General features: G+C 42.7%; 1 protein-coding gene across 2 annotated transcripts in view; it reads right to left on the bottom strand.

Annotated features, from left to right (window-relative positions):
- The window catches only part of LOC109920343 (protocadherin-20-like), a 48,920-nt gene extending 26,892 nt beyond the window's left edge, over positions 1–22,028 (bottom strand). For both annotated transcript variants that reach the window (XM_048605504.1, XM_048605503.1), the window contains exon 1: positions 21,919–22,028. In XM_048605504.1, coding sequence (XP_048461461.1) covers positions 21,919–21,969 — 51 coding nt within the window. In that variant the 5' untranslated portion in view covers positions 21,970–22,028. The remainder of the gene's footprint in view (positions 1–21,918) is intronic.
- Positions 22,029–24,252: the final 2,224 nt, after the last annotated feature.

The following is a 24,252-nucleotide window of genomic DNA, read 5'->3' as shown; positions in this document are numbered from 1 at the left end:
TTATCTGCTTTCCGGAGGGACAACTCTCTCCGTGACTCCCTTGTCCGCTCCACACTCCCCTCCAGCTCCACCACACCCGGCACTTTTCCCTGCAACCGCAGGAAGTGCTACACCTGCCCCCATACCTCCTCCCTCACCCCCATCCCAGGCCCCAAGAAGACTTTCCACATCAAGCAGATGTTCACCTGCACATCTGCCAATGTGGTATACTGCATCCGCTGTACCCGGTGTGGCTTCCTCTACATCGGGGAAACCAAGCGGAGACTCGGGGACCGCTTTGCAGAACACCTACGCTCGGTTCGCAACAAACAACTGCACCTCCCAGTCGCGAACCATTTCAACTCCCCCTCCCATTCCTCAGACGACATGTCCATCCTGGGCCTCCTGCAGTGCCACAATGATGCCACCCGAAGGTTGCAGGAACAGCAACTCATATTCCGCTTGGGAACCCTGCAGCCCAATGGTATCAATGTGGATTTCACAAGTTTCAAAATCTCCCCTCCCCCTACCGCATCCCAAAACCAGTCCAGCTCGTCCCTGCCTCCCTAACCTGTTCTTCCTCCCACCTATCCCCTCCTCCCACCTCAAGCCGCACCTCCATCTCCTACTGACTAACCTCATCCCGCCCCCTTGACCTGTCCGTCCTCCCTGGACTGACCTATCCCCTTCCTAACTCCCCACCTACACTCACTTTTACTGGCCCCATCGCCGCCTCTTCGACCTGTTTGTTTCCTCTCCACCTATCCTCTCCTCTATCCATCTTCTATCCGCCTCCCACTCTCTCCCTATTTATTTCAGAACCCCCTTCCCCTCCCCCTTTTCTGATGAAGGGTCTCGGCCCAAAACATCAGCCTCTCTGCTCGTCTCTATCATTCAAGACAGATTGAATGTGAAGAGTTTATTGAAATATAGTGGGCTCATTGTGCAGATTCTTATAGGGCCTTGAAAATGTGGCCTCTGGTCTGGGACAATCACATGACAAGTCCAACTTGGCCTTTCTTAACATCAAGTGCAGAAAGTCATATTTTCCAATACAGTTCCCGGTCTTAAGACCTGATTCTCACTAGGGAACAGTGAGAAGCCGATTAATGGGGGTTATTGTTCATATTCAGCTTCATTAACATCAAATCTCACCACTGATATACAGTTTCTAATTTAATGCATACTGGATCGAAATTAAATGTGAGAATTCCTGACATGGAAGTCAGACTGGGTACCTGGTGACTCCAACATGCTGCTTAATCTTTGGAACGCCATCTTGGACCCCTGGCACCAGAATCTCCAGGGGATGTTCACAGTTAGCAGACACAGATGCCCACATCCCACTCATCTTGACATGTGACACATGCCAGCCTGTCAGCACCATCTCCAATCAAATTACAGTTTGGTCCTGCACTTCAATGCTGCAGATTGGAGTGAGAACCTCTCACAGCAATTCTGCTGCAAGGACACTTTGTGTGCAGGGCCAGGCAGTCAAATCATGAATTGATCCCGGGTGCACCTCAGGGATCCTCGTCTGTGCACTTAACTCTCACTCATTTTGTGTCTATTGGATGCTCACAGCACTTTGCCTTACCTAACTTTGCCATCCCTTTTGGCACAGACACCTTTCAGCTTGTCATGGGTGTCACCAATTACCAGTCCAAGCGGATGGACGTGCTAATGCATGCCACCATGCCACATCAGTGCTATACCAGCCCCATGAGCCAGCAGTTGTCATAGCAGCCACACTGCGTGGGCTTCAAGCACATGGCCATTTCTCAAAGTCAGATGGAAGTCGTCCTTGTCCCACAGGGGGAGGCACCCTTCAGTCAGCGGGTTCTGGCACAGTAGCTCAACGACAGCCTCCGAAATCAGTCTACAGTCAGGTTCAGGTCGTCTTACTCGTAGAGGATGAAGACCCGAGTGACAGACAACTCACCACCGTCTCGGCCCTTTCTGCCCTATTTTGGACTGTTTCGTTCTGGACTGTGAGAAAGGAGGGGTGAAACACGATGCAAGTGAATGGCACTGCTATTAGTGCTGGTGCAGGTCAGGGAACCGTGGTGAGGTGAGTGAGTGAGTAGGCATGGCTGAGGCCACGTAGGGTTAGTGGTGTCCAGTTTGGGGTGCATGGCAGTGAGCGAGGGAAGGCGGTGCAGGCAATAATGGACGTGCATGAGCCAAGGCTGGGAGGTGGGTGCGGTAGCAGTGATAGAGTGAGGGTGAGGTAGCAGAGAGACCTTCTTCCTACACTGGATTTTCCTCCAGATGACTGAGACCGCATTGACCTGGGACAACGGCTGTCAGGGTATCGTGTTGGTGGCGTTTGCTGCAGATCATGTGGGAAGTAGACAGCACCTCTCTACACAATCCTGTCTGCCCTTCATGACGTAGGGCAGATTTCTCTCTTCTCTGCCATATCCAGGCAAATATCATGAACCGTGCAGAGTGGTCGACATTGCTTGTCCTTGCATGTGTGGCCTTTTAAATCTAGCGGCGAAGATGATGGTCTAATCTGGATATCCTGGCAAAGATATGAAAAAAATAATAATTTCCAAGTGTTAACACCTCATTTTACAAGGAAAACTTGCTCTCCTTGTGTTATTTACTTGAAAAGCATTGTTGCTGACTTGTAATTCCACAATATACGCCATCACTCAGGCTATTAGTTTTAAATGTAATAAAATTATCTGAAGTTTGTGGATGATTTTCATCTGAGCAATCTTTCATCTTGAAGATTCAGCAAGAGGTAAAATGAAACACTCTTTGGATTAAAGAGTTTATCAGTATTCTTTTGGAGAAGGTATAATTGCACCATGAGGTGATTCTAACGGTTTTTTGTTCTGATACGGTGGCCAGGAAAATTGAAACACTTAAGAAAGCTTTTAGGATCCTTGGGTTTACAAATTGAGGCATAGAGTAACAGTTCTGGGCTCATTATTTAAGAAAGGACTTTAAAGCCCTGAAGAGAATGTCAAAGAAATTCACTAGAATGGTGACAGCATTGAAGGATTTTAAGTGCAAGGAAAGATTAGAGAAATTGAGCTTACTGTCCTTGGAGCAGAGAAGATTGAAAGGTGACTTGATTGAAGCATTCAAAGTTATGAAAAATTTTGACAGGGAAAGGATATTCTGCTTCAATTTGTTGTTATGTCAGAATTTTAAGATTGTCAGTAACAGAACGAAGAGTGAGATGAGGTGAAATTTCTTTACTCAGAGTTGTTGGGATTAGGAATGCACTGCCTGGGAGAATGGTGATGGTAGAGTCCATAGGCAGTTTCAGAAGAGAGCTGGATATATCATCAAATGTGGTGAATTCAGAGGGCTACGGCGATAGGGTAGAGAATGGGACTAGTTGGGTAGCTCTTTAGGAAGAGTGTACAGTCATGTTGAGTCAAATGGCTTTCTTCTGTATTGTGAAATTTTATGATTTTATGTCTCTTGCCTTCCTCACTGGAGTGCGAGTTGAAATGTGCTTCATTAAAGGACATAAAGGCTGCCTGATTTAAGTCTCCCCAAGTAGTCACCAGCAGCGAGAATTCTCCTGCTGTAGATCTCAGTGCCTTCTATCAGAATCCAAAGTCCGTCTTTCTTAAAGATGAGATCTTGAACTGATGGGTGGGTCAAGAGTGCTGGAGAGGTTGGGGTAGAAATTGCACCAGCTGAGGAAAGGAAAATGTCTGCTTCAACTGGAGGGGCTTGATTCAGAATGTTAGCTTCAACTTGAGCCATGCTAGAAAGAAGTGAAAGTAGTTTTTCATTCATGGGATGAGGGCATTATTGGCTAGCCAACATTATTGCCAATCCGTTGTTTATCCTTGAGAAGATGGTGAGTTGCTGCCCTGAACTTCTGCAGTCCATTTGCTGTGGATAGACCCAAATGCTGTTGGAGAGGGAGTTGCAGGGTTTTGACCCAGCACACTGAAGGAATGACGATGTTTTTCCAAGTCAAGATGATGAGTGGGTTGGAGGGGAACTTTCAAGTGGTGATATTTCCATGTATCTGTTGTTTTTGTTCTCTTAGATGGTAGTGGTCTTCAGTTTGGAAGATGCTGTCTAAAGAGTCATGATGAATTTTAGCAATGCATCTTACATGTTGCTGCTACTGAGTGTTAGTGGTGGAGGGAACAAATGTTTCTAGATGTGATGCCAATCAAATGGGCAGCTTTGTAAGAGTGTTGCCATAGCGTCTTGAGTTTTATTGGAGTTGCATCCATCTAGGCAAGTGGGGAACATTCTGTCACACTCCTGACTTGTGCCTTGTAGATGATGGACAGGCATTTGGAGAGTTTAAGAGTGAGTTTCTCACTGCAGAGTTCCTAATCTCCGATTGTATGCTTGTCGCCACAGTATGCATATTGCTAGTCCTGTTCAATTTGTGGTCAGTGGTAAGCCCAGGATGTTGACAATGATAGTGGGGTTCAATGATGGTAATGTTATTGAATGTTGAGGCTGATGGTTAGATTCTCCCTTTGTGGAGATGGCCACATAAGTATCTTATGTGACATGAATGTATTTTGGCATTTGTCTGTTTAAAGCTGGATATTGTCCGTGTTTTGTTGCATTTGGACATGGCCATGGACTGTTTCAGTATCTAAGGAGTCACAAATGTTGTGCAATTTTCACTGAACATTCTCACTTCTGAAGCTACGATGGAGGAAAGGTCATTTGATGAAGCAGCTGAAAATGGTTGGGCCTAGAACACTACCTTGAGGAACTCCTGCAGAGATATCCTGAAGCTAAGACAGCTAACCTCAAATAACCACAACCATCCATCTTTACACTAGGCATGACTCCAACTAATGGAGAGTTTTCTCCCTGATTCCCATTGATACTAGATTTGTTTGAGATTCTTGATGCCACATTTTTCAAATGCTTCCCCGATATCAAGGGTGGACACTTTCATCTCACCTCTGGCATTCATCTGTTTAGTCCATGTTTGTACCAAGTTTGCAATGAGATGAGGACTGAATGGGCCTGACAGAATCAAAAGACAGTGTCAGTGAGCAGGTTATTGTGAAGCAAGTGATGTTTAATAGAATTGTTGATGACCCCTTCCATTCCTTCATTGATGTTTGAAAGGAGATTGATGGGATAGTAATTGGCTGGGTTAGATCTAAGGAGAGAGTAAGACAAATGTAGGAGATGATGGACAAGAGATGTAGGACCAGTAGTTGGCAGTCAGTCCATCAAGCCTGCTCTGGCATTCAGTTAGATCATGGCTGATCTGCTAATCCACTTTCCAACCTTTTAAAACTTGATTCTCTTACTGATTAAAAATTGGCTTATCTCTGCCTTGAATATACTCAACAACCCAACTTTGACAGGCCTCTGTGGTAAAAAAATTCATAGACTCACTGCCCTCTGAGAGAAGAAATTACTCCTCATTACCTCTGACGCATAAGAAGCTACCTCCCCATACCCAGGATCAACCTACTGTATCTTTTCTGGAATGCCAGTATATCTTTCCTTCAATAAAGTGCCCAAAACTATTCATGGTATTCTACGTGTGATCTAAGTCGTGCCTTCTACAATTACAGGGCTAAATTTAATGTGGTGCTGAAGCCTCTGCAAATGTCTTGGAAGTTGGTGGGCACATTGTGTGGTCCAGGTTAGAAGGTCCCAGGGAGGGGGCAAGAGTGGTAAGTGGGATGAAGGTAGAGAGGGAAACCAGGGTGGGAAGGGAAACTGAAGGGGGCCTTCTGATGAGTTCAGGGGACCCCTGAAGGAAGTTTTCCCCCATAACACACCACCAAAGTGCAAAGTGAAAGCTGCAGATTGGTTGCTTGGTGTGGTTCTTCCCAGCAGCTGGTAAAATCCCAGTGGTGACAAGATGACATCCTTAAACAGCCATTCATTGGCCAGTTAATGCCATCAATTGCCCCAGAGCAGAGATGCTGACCTGCATGTCTCCTGCTATAAGTAAGATTACAGCAGTGTCAGGTGAGTGACAGTGCCCATGGTACTTTATGTGATCCCAACAGTATGCACTCCACTAGGGAGTGTTCACACACAATCCAGCCCATAGGCACAGGAATAGGTTATTTCACCTTCTGAGTCTATTACACCAGCTAATTAGATTATAGTTGACCTGTGACCTCCGTTCTTACAGTTCCATTTCCCCTATGCCCTTCAATGCCATTGCTTAGCAAACATCTCTCAATCTCAGATTTAAATTAACCATTGATCTTGCAACAATTGCCTTTTGCAGGGGAGAGTCCCATTTCTCTACCACCCTTTTAATGTGGGCGGTTTTCCTTAATTTTACCCTAAAAGTTTCTGGCTCTAATTTTTAGACTAAGCTTCCCAGTTGTTTTCAAACCAGCGAAAATATGTTCTCTTTACCTACTATATCTGTTTCTTGTAATCTCTCAAAAAGTTAAACCAAGTCATCCCTTAACCTTTTAAATCTTGGGGAATAACAGCCCTTGTTTGTAGGAAAACCGAAAGAACTGCGCATGCTGTAAATCAGGAACAAAAACAAAGTTGCTGGAAAAACTCAGCAGGTCTGGCAGTATCTGTGAAGGAGAAAACAGAGTTAATGCTTCGGGTCCAGTGACCCTTCCTAGGATGTTTGAATAAGTCTTGCTCGTAAATTAATGATTGATTGCGTGCAGAAAATCCTATGATTTTTCACTAAGGGTGAGTTGCTTTGAGTTTTTGTTTTGAAGGGATTTGCTCTGTGATGCCTGATGGGATCACTTGCCATATTTTACTCACCTCATTACCTACCTACATTGCCCCTCTGGTACCCATCCTATTTGATTCTATCCCCATCTCACCACGTGCCACTTAACTGTGGCAAACAACTCATTCCTCAGCAGATTTCTGCCTAAAGACCAGCACCCCTAGTGTCCCCGCCATCTTTAAAAGCCCACTCTGCACCCACAGGAGAACTGGCATTGCAAAACCACCCCACCCGAGCTATACGGGATGGTTTAAACTAGATTGGCAGGGGATGGGGAACTGGATTTATAATTCAGTGGATGAAGTATTCAGCCTTCCAACAGACACAACAATAAAGAAATGCAGTTGATGGAGCATAATTGTGGACACAGAGATGGTTTGAGGTATGTATACTTCAATGCTAGAAGTATCAGAAATAAGGTGGATGAACTTAGAGCATGGGTCAGTACTTGGAACTACGATGTTGTGGCCATTACAGAAACTTGGGTAACTCAGGGAGAGGAATGGTTGTTGGAAGTTCCAGGATTTAGATGCTTTAAAAGAAATAGGGAGAGTGGAAAAAGAGGTGGGGGAGTGGCATTGCTAGTCAGGGCTAATATAGCAGCTACTGAAAGGCAGTTTGAGAATGATATGTCTACAGAGTCAGTTTGGGTTGAGGTCCAGAACAAGAAAGGAGCAGTCACTTAGCTGGGGATTTTTTACAGGCCCCCTAATAGTTGCAGAGAAGTAGAGGAGCGGATTGGGAGGCAGATACTAGAAAGGCGCAGAAGTCACAGGGTTGTAGCCATAGGTGACTTCAACTTTCCAAATATTGATTGGAAACATTTTAGTTGTAATAGTTTAGATGGATCGGATTTTGTCCAGTGCGTTCAGGAAGGATTCCTGACACAGTATGTAGACAGACCAACACGAGGAGAGGCCACTTTGGATTTCCTGGCAATGAACCAGGCCAAGTGTTAGACCTGTTGGTAGGAGAGCATTTTGGCGGTAGCGATCATAACTCTGTTACTTTTACAATAGTCATGGAAAAGGATAGGTACATACAGCAGGGTAAGGTTTATAATTGGGGGAAGGGTAATTACAATTCTGTTAGGCAAGAACTGGGTGACATAAATTGGGAACAGATGCTGTCAGGGAAGAGCACTATTGAAATGTGGAGATTGTTTAAGGAATGCATACTGCATGTGCTCGATACGTTTGTCCCTAGCAGGCAGGGAAGATGCGGTTAAGTGAGGGAGCCTTGGTTCTCAAGACAGGTCGAACAACTGGTTAAGAGGAAGAAGGATGCTTATGTAAGATTTAGGAAACAAGGAACGGAAAGGCTGTAGAAGGATACAAGTTATCCAGGAAGGAGCTGAAGAAAGACCTATAAGGGGGCATGAGAAAACCTGGGCAGATAGGATCAAGGAAAACTCCAAGGCATTTTATACGTACGTGAGGAATAAGAGAATGACCAGAGAAAGGGTAGGGCCGATCAAGGATTGTAAAGGGAATTTGTGCACGGAGCCTAAAGAGATAGGAGAAGTCCTTAATGAATACTTTTCTTCGGTATTCACAACTGAGAAGGACCTGGTTGTAGAGGAGGACAGTATGAAACAGGCTGGTAGGCCAGAGGAGGTCGATGTTAGTAAGGAAGATGTGCTAGGAATTTTGAGGAAGTTGAAGATAGATGAGTCCCCTGGGACTGATGGGATTTATCCAAGGATTCTATGGGAAGGGAGGGAAGAGATCGCAGGGCCTTTGGCGATGATCTTTTCGTCCCCACTGTCCATTGGTATAGTGCCGGAAGATTGGAGAGAGGCAAACTTTATTCCGTTGTTCAAGAAAGGGAATAGGGATAACCCCAGAAATTACAGGCCAGTTAGTTTTCCATCGGTGGTGGGCAGATTATTGGAAAGGGCTCTGAGAGATGGGATTTATGATCACTTGGAAAGGCACAGTTTGACTCGTGATAGTCAGCACGGATTTGTGAGGGATAGATCATGCCTCACTAATCTTATTGAATTCTTTGAAGAGGTAACCAAACACGTGGATGAAGGTAGAGCGGTGGCTGTGGTATACATGGATTTCAGTAAGGCGTTTGATAAGGTTGCCCATGGTAGGCTTATGCAGAAGGTAAGGAGGCATGGGATAGGGGGAAATGTGGCAGATTGGATTCAGAATTTGCTGACCCTTAGAAGACAAAGGGTGGTAGTGGACGGAAAATATTCAACATGGTGCTCAGTTACGAGTGGTGTACCACAAGGACCTGTCCTGGGTCCTCTCCTATTTGTGATTAGCAAGTTTGCGGGCGATACGAAGGTGGGTCGCGTTGTTGACAGTGCGGAGGGCTGTTCTCGGTTACAAAGGGACATTGATAGGATGCAGAGCTGGGTTGAGAAGTGGCAGATGGAGTTTAACCCTGAAAAGTGTGAGGTGATTCATTTTGGAAGGACAAACTTGAAAGCAGAATACAGAGTTAACAGAAAGATTTTTGGCACTGTGGAGGAAGAGAGGGATCTTTGGGTTCATGTTCACAGTTCCCGGAGAGCTGCCACCCAGGTGGATAGAGTTGTTAAGAAGGCGTATGGTATGTTAGCTTTCATTAATAGAGGGATTGGGTTCAAGAGACGTGACGTTATGCTCCAGCTATACGAAAGCCTGGTTCGGCCACATCTGGAGTATTGTGTCCAGTTCTGGTTGCCTCATTACAGGAAAGATGGGGAGGCGTTGGAAAAGGTGTAGAGGAGATTTACCAGGATATTGCCTGGAATGGAGGGAAGGTCTTACAAGGAAAGGTTGAGAGAGCTAGGGCTTTTCTCTTTAGAATGACGGAGGATGAGAGGTGACTTGATAGAGGTGTACAAAAATGATCAGAGGTTTAGATAGAGTAGACAGCCAGAGACGTTTTCTTAGGGTGGAGGTAGCTATTACCAGGGGGCATAGTTTTAAAGTGAGTGGAGGTAGATGCAGGGGAAACATCAGAGGTACGTTCTTTACTCAGAGAGTGGTAGGGGCGTGGAATGCATTGCTGGAGAGGGTAGTGGAGTCAGCCTCATTAGGGGCATTTAAGCGGCTATTAGATAGGCATATGGATGATAGTATAAGGTAGGGGTGGAGGTTAGATAGACCTTAGGATTAGGGTAAAAGTTCGGCACAACATTGTGGGCCGAAGGGCCTGTACTGTTCTCTGTTCTATGTTCTATGTTCACCCGGTGGAACAGTGCAAAGATGTCGGAGGGGGGGAAGATGGCACCGGAGATCGTGATGGAGGGAAGTGTGTGCAGACGAGGGTTGTTCTCTTCCTGGGGACTGAAAGAGGAAGTCATGACACTAGATTCTGGCAGCCTGGTCGGCGGTCTCCATCCAGGTCAGTACCATTTCCACAGATGGAGGAATGGCCAGCGTGATCATAAGAAGTTCAATGAGAATTTCCATTCTGTCACACTCTTCTCTCAGCTGCCTCACACTCACTCTACTTCTGCTACTTCACCCACCTCCCAGCAAAGACTCATGCTATGCCACTCTCTCAATTGCAGGCAATATCTTCCCTTTCTCGGTCTCATCAGCTGTAGCCTCTCACATTGCTAACCCTCCAACACATCTGCACTGCCTACTTACTCCCTTGGGACACCGCACCACTTTTCAACTGCTTGTACCAGCACCAACAGCCATGATACATACTCTCACCTCACTCAATCCTTTCCTTTCTTTCATTCCAGGAGAAGGCAGCCCATGATGGGGCAAAAAGGGCTTGGATGGATAGAGGGGTGCCCAACATCAGACTCCTCACCCCCTATGAAGACAGAATGTTTTTCCTTGCAGGAGAAGACTGGGAATGCATCTGCAGGGATGCTAAGATATCCATGTCCCACTAAGTAAATACCACTGCGACTCTCGCAGTAACTCTGCTGTCAGTGTCATTCATTGAAGTTTTCACCTCTGGATGCCACGTCTTTGGTCTCTTCTGCTATGTAGATATTAACAGGATGTCTCTCAACCTGACTCTCAACCTCGCCCACCCCCCCCCCCCCTCCACCTCGCTCAAAAAATAACACCTCAAACTTGGAAATTGTGGGAGTGCCAGCTGGTGAGCACCTCACTGTGATAGCTCCATAGCTGGCCAAGGAAGAATAGTCCCAGCCTGTAGGCAATCTGAGGATTGCCAGTGACCAGGCATTTGCTCAGCCCAAGCAGAAGAACACCCTGCACCTTTTAGCAAACAGGCGCTTTGTCCACATGCACAGCGAAGAAAAGGAGTGGCAGGCAGGAATATGGGACACACTGATCTCCATTGTCAGGAGTTGAATGCGACTGTCTGGCTATTTCTTAGGAAAGTTTGGTGGCTATCCTGGAGAGCTGGGTCCAGAACCTGTAGGGTCTGCAACACAGGGGATAAGTGGAGAGGTGTTTGAAAGATGCACAAGTCAGGACAGGGCTGGGGGAAGGGTGGGTGTAACTAGAGAAATCTGTATGTGTTTGTGGTTACTCTCATTGGTGCCAAGAACCTGGGAAGGAGGCACCCCTTTTTTTTCACACATCAGCAGCCTGCAGGATTAAACTTGCCAGGCTCCACTTTGGATGTATGACACCCATTAATTCTGAATGTGTGGATGTGACATCTGATGCCTTTCTGACCCACCAGCCTTCCTATGTGTGGATGGCACATATAATCCACCCTCATATTTTCATACATTGGTAACGAAAATAACAATCAATATATAGCAGATTGAAAGCCAGTAGCACATCACAAATGTTTTCATTTCAATTTTCTTTGTTTACTGTTCTTGGGAATTGAATCTGCATGATATCATGAATAGCTTAAAGGCTCTGAGAAGTTTGATGGATGTCCAAATGAATCTGTAGCATTGACATAAGGAGAGATTGTGAAATGAATACAAATCTTAATCCAATCATTTAGCTTTCAACGTCATTGTTTTTTGGCTCAATTCCCACAGGTATGCATATATTATATTAGGGTGAACTATTTGGCAATCATGTAAAAATCCTTCAAAGACACAAGAAGCAATCCATCATTTCTGTAATTATGTACTGCACAAACACAAAGCAACTTTTCTCGCTCTTCTTTAACCGCAAAGAAAATAGGTTTACAAAACACTTTCCAAAAACAGCACCTAATAAATTAAAGGATGTACAGTGTTGCCAATATTTGTGTCTTGGAAAAAGACTTATTGATTTGGCATTAATGCTTTAATTAGTGAACAAAGGGAAGAAAGAGAGACAGACAGAGAGAGAGAGAGAGAGAAACAGAAGTTAGTTGCAATTCTTCTACACTTTGATTTGTGATAATTAAAATAATTGTGTCAAATTCAGACCATTGTCACAAGTGCGACAAATACTACAAAGGTCCATTAGCAACATGCATTCGCAACACAATGACCGAGATTTTGCAATAGAACTGACAGTGAATCTATTGGTGTTGTCATCATTACTGCTCGGAAGCTGACAGTGACTTCGACAAGTGCATTTAAACTTGTAAATTCAGAAGTTGTTGTCAGTGATTCTAAACTTGTTCCAAGGGTGCGGTGATGAAGTCTCCCAGACTTCAATCAATTAAAAAAATCATTGAATTGAAAAGACCTTTTGTACTATATGTCTCATTGGAAATGAACTTGAAAAAGCTATACGTTACTGAATGAGATGTATCAGCATTTTTAGCTGTAAACTGAAGTTGTAATTATTCTAATAAATCTCTAAGACCTCAAACTAATTTTATGTTTGTAGAATGTCATATATGTCTATTATAAAGAAAAGAAAACAAAAATTGTTCAGGAAATTTCTGCCTCAATAATTCATTTTATGCTCTAAGGTGATATTAAACAGTAAGGGATTCTGAACAATTGGAGGCTTCTGAGATAACAAGGTGTAGAACTGGATGAACACAGCAGGCCAAGCAGCATCAGAGGAGCAGGAAGGCTGACGTTTCGGGCCTAGACTTGGCCTGCTGTGTTCATCCAGCTCTACACCTTGTTATCTCAAATTCTCCAGCATCTGCAGTTCCTACTATCTCTGAAACAATTGGAGGCTTCTTCCTGGTTTGCTGTTGGCAAAAATACTTCTACTTGATGACATCACAAATTGCTGGCCTTTAGGGATATCCTTGACTTAGCTCCAGCCTCAAACCAATATCAGGAAAGAAGAAATCCAAGCCAGAGATATCACAGGACCTTTGTGGGCAGCTTTCTTCCAGTCTAGCTGCAAGTGGTCACTTTAATCCTGAATATAAATTCTGAGGTATTGTGTCTGCTTGTATAATGTTTTTTTTTCATTACTGAACAACACACACCATTAACTAGGCACACACTATTTCTAGAAAGCATAAGGATCTTGGAGATTAGTTAATAATTTGCTGCAGGTTTTATATTTGTTAATGCTTTTAAGTATCTATCCTTTGACAGTTGTCAAGCTGTTCAAAGAATCTTGTAACTTCTTAATGAACCTATGGAAGTTTTTAGCACTGACATATGAATAACATTGGGAAACAGCAACAATGGGTGAGAAAGGAAATAAACTTAGTTGGAAGCAGGAGGCTGTTAATTTTTCTTTGGGAAAAAGGACAATGTGAAAAGTAACCTAAGATGATAGGTCCACCAAATTACCATGCAGTTGATGTTTATTAAAAATTCATTTTTGGGGTGCGGACATTGCTGGCTTGCCAACATTTATTGCCCTTGAGAAGAGGGTGGTGAGCTGCCTTCTTTAATCACTGTAGTCCATGTGCTGTGGGATAGCACCCAATGCCATTAGGGAGGGGATTCCAGGATTTTGACCCAGTGACAGTGAGTTGTTTAGAGGGGAACTTGAATGTGGTGGTGTTCCCATGTATCTGTTGCTCTTGTTCTTTTAGATGAAATTGGCCCTGGGTTTGGAAGGCGCTGTTTAAGGATCTCCGGTGAATTTCTGCAGTGCATTTTGTAGATAGTATACACTGCTGCCGAATGTCGGTGGTGGACGGAGTGGATGTTTATGGATATGGTGCCAATGAAGTAGGCTGCTTTGTCCTAGGTGGTGCCAAGCTCCTTGAATGTTGTTGGAGCTGCAGCCATCTGGGCAAGTGGAGAGAATTCTATCACACTCCTGACTTGTGCGTCGTAAATGATTGATAGGCTTTGGGGAGTCGAGAGGTGAGTTACTCACTACAGTATTCCTAGCCTCTAACCTGCTCTTGTAGTCATTGTGTTTATGTGGCAAGTCCAGTTGAGTTTCTCGTCAATGGTAGTGGGGGATTCAGTGCTGGCAACACCATTGAATGACAAGGGGTGGATATTAGATCACCCGTTATTGGAAATTGTCATTGCCTGGCTTTGTGTGACATGAATACTACCTGCCACTTGTCAGCACAAGCCTGGATATTGTCCAGATTTTGTCACATTTGAAAGTGAACTGTTTCAGTATCTGAGGAGTCGCAAATGGTGCTGAACATTGTGCAGTCATCAGTGAACATCCCCACTTCTGACCTTATGGTGGAGGGAAGGTCATTGGTGAAGCAGCGGAAAATAATTGGGTATGGGATACTATCCTGAGAAACTCTTCAGAGATGTCCCGGATCTCAGACGACTGACTTCCAACAGCTATGACCATCTTCCTAAGTACCAAGTATGACTCCAACCTCTGGAGACTTTGCACCCTGATACCCAATCCTTCCAGTTTTACTAAGACTCCTTGATGCCACACTGCATGTGTAGCACTGCTGTCACTCCCACCTCACCTCTGGAATTCCGCTCTTTTGTACTATGTTTGAACCAGGGTTTAATGAGGTCAGAAGCTAAATGGTCCTGGCAGAACCCAAACTGGGCGTCACTGAGCAGGTTATTGTTGAGAAGGTGCTGCTTGATAGCGCTGTTGATGACACCTTCCATCACTTTACTGATGATCGAGAGTAGACTGATGGGGTGATAATTAGCTGGATTCAATTTGACCTGTAATATTCAGACAATAAAGGTGAAAACCTAATCGCCAGCTGCCTCAACAAAAATGCTGGGAAATTAGGACTTTCACTTTTTTGGGACAATCTGTAATTATTTTATCAAGAATTTGTTAATGAGTTTTGAAAGAAAGATGTACCAGTCTCCAGTGGAGAAGAGTAAAATGACCAAGCAGGAATTAAACCAACACTGAAGTTCATTCAAAAATGTTACTGTTACACATGCAGAATATTTGTGATCCTGGATTTTCCTGTTATATTTACACCATATTGTCTATTAGGTTCGGGATAGTAGATGGCTGTAATGAGCTGTTGCAGACACACACATGAGCCACCAACCACCACTAAGTTCTTTCACAGTCTCCTCTACTCTGTTCAATAGCTTAATTAAATAGTTGAGCAGTGTTCAGTCCAGCCTACTTCGAAGAACTGACCAACAAACTATTTGAAATGCTACTGTGTGTTGCTCATCTGCAAGTAGTCTATCCTTCTTTAATCAAAATCAGTCCATTTGAATGATCTCATCAGTCTTGTGAGTACTGAATTCCCTTTTCACTATGTTTACTGTTCAAATTATTTTTGCTGTGCAAGGAACAAGTGATCTATGTGAGAGCTCAATTTGAGTTTATTCTGAATGTGAATACTACACTTATGAGGAGGGCTGATGTTGGGTTCGGCATCATCCTTCAGATCTAATACTGCATCACTTTTGAAGTTACCAATAGAACCAAACCAGTCTGGGTAGAACTTTTTCAGAAATCTTTTGTGTCAGATCTGACATATTCATTACCTTAAAATGATATAGAAATTTGTGTCAGAAATGTGCAAGTCAACTGAGACTGATCTTTATGTCAGGAACATCTTGCTACATCTTTTGTGTTTAACAAGTGGTATGGCAAGTTTCTCATGAGGCAGCAGTGAGTTGCTAAGTGAGGGGGATTATAGCTTGTTAAATGCTATGTTAATGGCCCAATTTGTCGCATTAATAATCACCTTGCTATCTTACCTAACATGCCAAGCAATCTCGATGTTGAGAAATCTCAACAAGCGAATCAGAATGAGTGTGCAGCACTTCAGTTCACTGCTTTTTTTGAAGGACCTCCATGTTTGGACATAAGGCACCTACATCTCAGGGCATGCCCTGTCAGCACTTTCCACATTGACCCCACGTCTAGGAGATTGATATTTGATGTTTGCCAGCCTCTCAAAAATCCTCATGGCATATCTGCCATCTACTTGAAGGACACTTCTGTAATTCAATGCTGCTCCTTGGGCTGCACCGGAAACTATCATTGTAATGCTGCAGCAAGTACACTGTGTGCTCAGGGACATACATTCTGCTCTTGGAGTGGACCAAGCTGCATCTCTGAGTTCTGTGTTTGCTCTCATATTGCTCAATCTGACTGTACCTTGGTATTCACAGCATCCCTGCCTTGCCTTGCTTTTTTAGTTTTTCTCCTCAGCCAGAACGAATGGACTAATGTTTTTTTGTCTTGCTGTGCAAAGACAAAGGCAGGAAGCTCGTCACGTTTGTCAGTAGGCCGTAGTCAAGTCCAGGAAGATAGCCTACAGCCAGGTCTACCAGCACATAGTCAAGGGCAGTCTCTGGTACCAGTCCAAGGGTTTGGGCACTGTCCGTCACCCACATTGGGCAGTCAGAGTCAGGATGATCTCCACATAAGGGGTGAGGAGATGAATGTTGGGCAGTACACTACCTATCTTCACTCTTTCTCCCCAACTGGAACTGTTTTCCTTTTAGAATAAGAGATGGTAGGCATTACAGAAGATGAATGTGGGTAGCAGAGATGTTTCTTTCCAAACACAAGGGGTAGTGTACCAAGCAAATAAGTAGATGGCACAAATGACATGTAATGCAGTGGTATTAGATACTGGAGTGGGTGATAACAAGTAAGAGAAGATGTTGTATATAATAATGAGTGATAGAGGATGAATCTTGGTAGAAGGTGGGGACAGTAGCATAGACAGAATGTGTGAGAGTTATTTGAGAGAGGATGGTGACAATGACATCAGCAAAGTGAAGAAGGCTTTTGACCTTTTTCCTACAGTGCTGTCCATTTCTTTCAGCGATTGAGGCCAGTTTCACCAGAATAGCTTTGGCATTGTTTGGTCACATGGCTCCTCCATTTGTTTATTCTGGGGGAAGAGGAAGTTTTGTGTTTAAACCAACCCATCTGGCATGACTCCCAGATCCCTATCCACAAGGTGGGATGCCAATTTCCACATGTGCCACATCCAGGAGCAAATTGTCGCAAGTGGAACGTGGGGCTTGAATCAGATATGAGGGATGCCATGGGGGAAGATAGTTAAAAGTGTGAGTTTAGTAACATATCGTGAGAAATATCGCTAAGTCTTGTTGCAAAAAAAAACTTCTGAGAAACTTGATACATCTTGTACTTAGCTTAAAAAAAAGTAAGATTCAGCCCATAAAGTTTAACCTGTGGACTTTTTTGACATGCTTGCAGGGCAGAGATGGAAGTTTTAGAACATCTTTCATATTGTTCCTCAGTTGAATATTCTTCACATACTGTTATGGAGAATTATATTGCACTTTGTATTTCTACAAACAGCTGGATATATTGCAAATTTTGGCCCAACATTTTCCTTGTTGAACATTGTTTGGATGAATCACAAAATCTTGCAAACTGTTTTGTTGGATGATGAAAGCAACTCATCATAGAAGAATGGTTTACTGATTATGTTGACAGCTCAATAGTTGTCATAGCCAACTATCTGCAAATGTTGCTGTTTCTTCAGCCTGTCAATGATCTAATCTTTGTTTCTCCAGAAGTGCTTTCCAGGAAGATTTGATAGATTTCGACACAAAGACAAGTTCCTTCAGCCTTTCAGCTAAATGCATAGTTGAAATCACATTTTATACCTTTGCATGACATTGCCTAAGAGCAGATCAACATGTTCACCTGGCTGTTGGGCTATAGATTAAGCCTATGAATCCTGAAGTTAACTCTAATCTTAACCCGATCTTCTAAAAGTCAGAAATTTTGTCAGGTCCTTTGTGGTAATCACTAGCAGTACCACAGGATGTTCTTCTTCTCCATCCTTCATTTCCCAAATTAGGAAGGCATTGGATGGCATGTCTTTCTTTAATAGATATCGGTTTACCTCTGAGGTGAAGATTTACTCTTTGTTTGAATAGCTGAAATTCTGAAAGATTGTCACTGGAATGCTGATCTATGGTTGGATGTTTGCTTTCCATACTTACTATGCTGTGTTGTACACTTGCCAATATCTAAAGGATCTTAATTCATTTTATGTTGGCTTCTCTCTTGTCGTCTCCTTGTTGCTGCTTTCTTTCCCTTATTCAAAGTGATATCTGAACATTTACTATAGGTAGTGATCATGCTAAAAAACAATCATGATGATATCATACAAGCTTTTTTTCTGTGTCCATGCCATTTTCAAAGAAAACAAAGCAGCAGAATCACTTGGTCACTGGAAACAGGTAGGCCTTAGCGGTATTAAGAGAGCTTTGTTTTTAATCTTTCAAACTATACTTGTTGCTGAGTTAGAGCTGTCTTGGACATCTTGTAAACTGTCAAGTTTTTTTTTTAATTGTAGCCTCCCATTTTTAAGACAGCAAATAAATGTACTGACAACTGTTACTCCATTGTGGTTGCTGTTCATCAGTGCACTTGTAATGTACTGTTTTGGTTGTTACATGTGAAACCCAGCTCTGAACTTGGACAGATGATGTGCGATTGTTAGGAAAATGATTTCACGACCGCCACAGCAGTTATGTACTTTCCAGCTTTTAGTTCCAACTCGCTGTGACTGGCTTCTAGTGCTCACTTGCTGCCACCATGAGGTGATCTGGTTTTCTCTGTGTTAGCCACACAACTATGTTATTAGCAACTAAGTATGCACTGTATTTAGACATCTCGGGCTTAAATATACAGTCTCGGTGCTATGCTTATTTCGATTTCAGAGACAGTTGACTAGCTAACTAACTGTCTGATTAGCTTACTGATTGAAATTCTACTATTAAAAGACTGGCTGCACAGAAAGTAAAATGGAACCCTGTTATACTGGACCATCAACTGTTGCACTGTTGTCTCGCTGCCTTAAAGGTATGGTGCATTTCTGAGAAGTGTGAGAACAAACACATATATCTTTTTCCTTCATGACAAATTTCGACGTTTGGATATTGACGTAAATCCTTTTAAATATGGGAAAATTCTGAACCCACCAGTAAATGTATCAAAACATTTTTTGATATAAAGTACAAAGAAAAATCAGATGTTCAATTGCCAAAATTTGAATTCTATCGTTCGATTTCAAATTCCATTGGTTACACATATATAAAATACATTGATTTCAACAGAATGCCTCGATCAATTGAACTGATAAAAATCTGTTAATAGCCATGGCAGTGAAGTAACACGTACAAGGTTTGTTAGGATGGAATGAAGAAGGGTAAGAGGAGCCTCACTATAGTATAAACACCATTATGAACCAACTGGACTGAATGACAAAAATCAATGTAAACCTACAAAAATTTGCACATAATTTTCTCCACTCTGATAAGAATAGTTGAGCATCTGCTAAAGCATGCTTTGAAATTGATTTCTAAGATATGGGTATTGTTGGCTAAGTCAGCATTTATTGTCTACCACTAATTGTCTTGATGGAGGTTGGTGATGACCTGCTTTCTTGACCCACATAGGTACAAATATTACATCTATATAATCGCTGGGGAGGGAGTTTCAGGATCTTTACCCAGTGACACTGAAGGAACAGCCATGCGTTTCCATGTGCCAGTAGTGCATGGCTTGGTGAGGAACTTGAAAGGTGTCAGTGTTGCCATTTATTTGCTGCCCTTGAATTTCTTGATGGTAGAGGTCTCAGGCTTGAAAGGTGCGATCAATGGAGTCTTGGTAAGTTGTTGCAGTGTATTTTGTGGATGATAAACATTGTTGCTACTATGTCATAGTAATGAAAGGAGCAAATGTGGAAGACATTAGATAGAATGCCAATCAAGTGAGCTGTTTTGTCCTGGATGGTGTCAAGCTTCCTGATTGATGTGGGAGTCTCACTCAAACATGTCATTGGGAAATATCCCATCACTTCTTTGATGTAAATGAAATGGTGCAGACAACACGTACGGTGGCTCAGTGGTTAGCACTGCTGCCTCACAGCACCAGGGACCCGGGATCGATTCCACCCTCGGGCGACTGTCTGTGTGGAGGTTACACATTCTACCTGTGTCTGCGTGGGTTTCCTCCGGGTACTCCAGTTTCCTCCCACACTCCAAAGATGTGCAGGCTAGGTGGATTGGCCATGCTAAATTGTCTGTAGTGTTCAGGGATGTGTAGATTAGGTGGGTTATAGGGGAATGGGTCTGGGTGGGATGCTCTGAGGAGCGGTGTGAACTTGTTGGGCCGAAGGGCTGGTTTCCACACTGTAGGGATTCTATGATTCTGTGAACATTTGAATGCCAAGTTTCTGATTGGTAAGGCTAACAAAATTCATCTGAACAAAATTAACCCTGAACCACCATGCTGGAGCCAGCTGGAAGGTCAGCAGGTTTATTCAGGAATCTTGCTGTATGACAGATGACTACCCACCATGGGTAAAGTGCTTGTGGAGCTTGGAAAAGAGGCTCACTATGAGCCAAGTACATGATTCAATCAAGCACCATTTGTCATCTTTTGCCACCTTTGGAAAAAAATGACACGTTTATGGTAAAGTTAGCATTTCCATGCCATTCTGCGTCCAAGCTTGTCTTCAAAAAACCTGGAAATTCCTGGCCCAGGAATCTTCTTGAAAAATGTCTGAGGAAATGTGTGATGGGAAAATGTGAGCATCAATTGGTGTCAGTTCACAGCTGGTTACAATCTGAGGCAAAGGGCTGCTTACGGGCGATCAGGTTTGGGACTAATTTGCTTCTGTCCAAACAAACGAGTTAACATGAAAGTTTTAAGAGTAGTATTACCAATCATATAAATCACCCTACAGATTACCTAGCCTCTGATGACTGAGAAATCTAAAACCTTTAAATAGAAATGATTTTTATCCTTATTCCCACAACATGTATTAATGCTATCAGACAGCAGAACTTCGCCCAAATTTATTTAAATGATTAATTGTGGTTTATTTTAAATGGCAGCAGGGAATGATAGTTTATTTTCAAACAAATGATGGCTGCGAATTAACTTTACAAACAGTACAACAAAAAGCAAAAAAAAGCTGATACCTGACCTGCTGAGTTTTCCTTGTATTTCTTGTTTTTATATTCCAAATAGTGCAGTTTCGTCACAGCAGTGCTTGCAGATAATTTTTTTTTGTTTTGGCAAAGGAATGTGTTATAATAGGGTTTTGCTGCTCATAAATAATGTGAAGTAAATATTTATACGGCAGAAAACTCAACAAATTTAATATCAATTCTGTGTAGAAAATGGGAAATGAAATAAAATGCTGAAAAATCTTTGTGGGTGAAAATTAACAATCCGTGCCATTTCGAAGATAAAAGGCTTGAAACAACTAACAAGTCTGTGGAGAAATGCCTATAGATACTGAGTATTTACTCCCACAGCCAGCTGATGGTATTGACCTTATGTTGCCAGATAAGAATATTTGTTTATATAGTGTTAGCTAATTGCTTCAAATTTTGATTCCAATCACCAATTTTTCATCTTCCTTTCCCCTCACATTGTGTTGTATCAAAGATGCAGTCTATTGCACAAGGTAAAATTTCAACTCCAGTAATACAATTTGTGGAAATTAATGGTCACATTTTCCAAACCAGGTAATTTATTTCATTTGAGTTGCCTAATCCAATGTTAGGCCAATCTACTTTGTTCATACGATTCAGCAAACTTCACAAATTTCAGCATTGACGTATACTTCGGCAAAATGGATTTACAGTTTCAAATGAATAACAAGCAAAATGCATATTTCAATGTTTAATCAAAACAACATTTAAATGCGTACATTTATTCTTCATGCTCCTCTAACCTGCACTACTCCACACCCTTTGCCTCATCCCCCAAAAAAAGTGCAGACTTTTGAGATGGAAAATAGCAAAATCATAGCTCAGTTTTAGACAACATCTTGAGTGTTGAATTTTCTTTGCGAAACACATTGTGTGGAAACTTAAACAAAATAAATAACATTTGAATACATTACAGAGGAAATGCAGAGAAAACAAGTACTAAGGCATTGATAATGTTCAATAAAGAATTGACTGTCTCTTTGTCGCAAGCTGTCTGAACAAATTCTCACTTTTCAAAGTGGACAGAAAGAGATGAATCAGCAGACAAGTAAAAAGGAAATCAAGAAGCAATTACCTGAAGCACTGATCCTGTGTAATCCACACAGAAGGTACTTTTAAGATCCATAGTTCCAACTAATGAAATTTACTGGGAACATGAGGAACAGTGTGCTTGCCTCAGCACTCCCTGAAAGTGTCAATGCTGCAGTGTAGCAGAAATTCATGCTTTTAATGCCAGCAGCTGTGGGTGGGGCTACCAGCCTTTTAGCATTTTTGTTTTTAATGTCAAGTGCATGATCCAGGAAACTGGCAGGTAAAACTCCCCTTCCAGTTTGCCTGCAAGTTTAATATTCAACTTATTATACTAAAACTTTGGAAACTTCACCAGTACGTCAAACAACATTGACTACAAGCAGTTGTGTGAAAATTGAAATGATGCAGCAAAACACTTAATTTTTTCAATATTGTGACAGCATTTCAGTAAAAAAAATTAGGTCGCTAAATAGTATTTTGTTTAAAAATAGTTTTGACTTGAGTTATGCTGCGAGGAACCAACATACCTTATCTCATATTTCTCAGTGCATTTTCAGTGGAGCTAATGATAAATTTAATTTAAGTGCATGGATTAAGTGTTCAAACACAAGCGTTCCACATTGTAATTTCCCAATATTTTTTCAAGGAAGCAAAGAATGAGTGTTCAGAAGGCCATTTGCCCCAATACGTCCATGCCAGTTGACTTCAGAGCATCCAATTAATTTGATATTCCCGCTTGATTTTCACCTCCCTTTTAAGTTTGTTTTCTTCAACAGTCCATCAATTTCCATTTGAAATCATTGATTGTTTCCACTTTCACTGCTCTCACAGATTGCAAATTTCAGATCAATAACACTTGCTTCATAAAAGCATTCTGTTGTCCTCATTTCATCATCCACTGGACCGTATGCTTCCTTATCTACCTTATCCAAGTCTGTTACAATCTTACAAATCTCTATCAAACCTCTCCTCAATCTCCTTCAGTCCAAGGATAATAACACCAAACTTCCCATAGTAACGTTAGGGTAAACTAGCCGTTTACTGATAGCCTTTGGGGAAGGATATCTGCCAGCTATACCTGTAATTTCAGAGGCCAACATTTATTGCCAATCCCTAATTGCCCAGAGAGCAATTAAGAGTCACACACATTGCAGTGGGCCTGGAGTTACACATGGTGCAGACCAGCTAAGTATGGTATGTACTATTCCATAAAGGTTATTGGTGAATCAGTTGGGTTTTTACGACAATTGACAATGGCTACATGGCAGTTCAGCTAGCTTTTAATTCCAGATTTTTAGTGAATTCAAATTTCAGCATCTGATACGGTGCACCTCAAACACATGCAGCTTGTGAATCTGAACTATTGGTCCTGCTACATGACCCCTCCATCATTGCATCCCCATGTGACTCGAGACCCACAAGTGATTGACTCTTAACTGTCCTCTGGGCATTTAGAGATGGGTAATAAATGCTGGCTGAGACAGTGACACTATTATCTCACAAATAAAGAAAAAAAAACAAATTGATGAAGACGCTGGGAATGGGAAACATGGAGAGTGAGGTGAGTAAATCAGGCAGGAATTGAAATTTCATAATCACTATGGTGCTTTCAGAGTGAAAATTTAAATTGGTTAACTGGCAATAGCGGGATGGGGGTTCATGCTGTCCTGTGGAGGGTGGTTTTTCCCATTTAATATAATGGTTTTACCATTATATTAATATTTTGTGAAATTAAATGCTACATTTCAGATGAGGTCAGTGGCACACAGGAACTTAATTCCCACTTATATTAACGTGGCGTGCCCTATTCAGCTTTGTGCCATTGTGATCAAGATGAGTGGTTGCTTTTTCAAACTCTGCAGCCGAAGGGAAAGGAGCAGAAGAATGGCAGCTTGTATGGAGTCTCGCAACTGGTGAGCCTAAGTCTGGGATAAAAGCACGCGGGGGTTTTGGGTACGGGTATGGAGGAATGGGAGGGATTTCAGAGGGTGGAGTTGGGGTACAGAGGTTTATGGTGGGAAGCCTGGCATCCTGGCTGTGCCAGGTAAGCTCAGTGCAGCCAGTGTTGATAAGCAATAAGAGGAATCCAAATGGTCACACTCGCCCACGTGTGGGTCCTGTGTGTAAACGACAGAGCGCTGGCTGGCAGAACGAAAGTTCGCAGTCTGTCGGGGGGAGGGTGGGGGGACACACACATCCAGTCTGAGGTACAAACAAAGATCTCGCAGGTCAGTACATGATAATCTAAGGCCAAGCCTCTGGGTGTTGCAGGGAGGGTCTGGGAGCAGAGGAGGAATTCGAATAGGCTTGGGAGTAGGCTTGGGCTCAGGGGAAATGGCATGTACACTTACACAACAACAGGGGCCCACATTATGGC

The sequence above is a fragment of the Rhincodon typus genome, chromosome 14 (assembly GCF_021869965.1).
Source record: "Rhincodon typus isolate 14 chromosome 14, sRhiTyp1.1, whole genome shotgun sequence".
In the NCBI taxonomy this organism is placed as follows: Eukaryota; Metazoa; Chordata; class Chondrichthyes; order Orectolobiformes; family Rhincodontidae; genus Rhincodon; species Rhincodon typus.
This window is presented reverse-complemented; position numbering and strand designations above follow the sequence as displayed.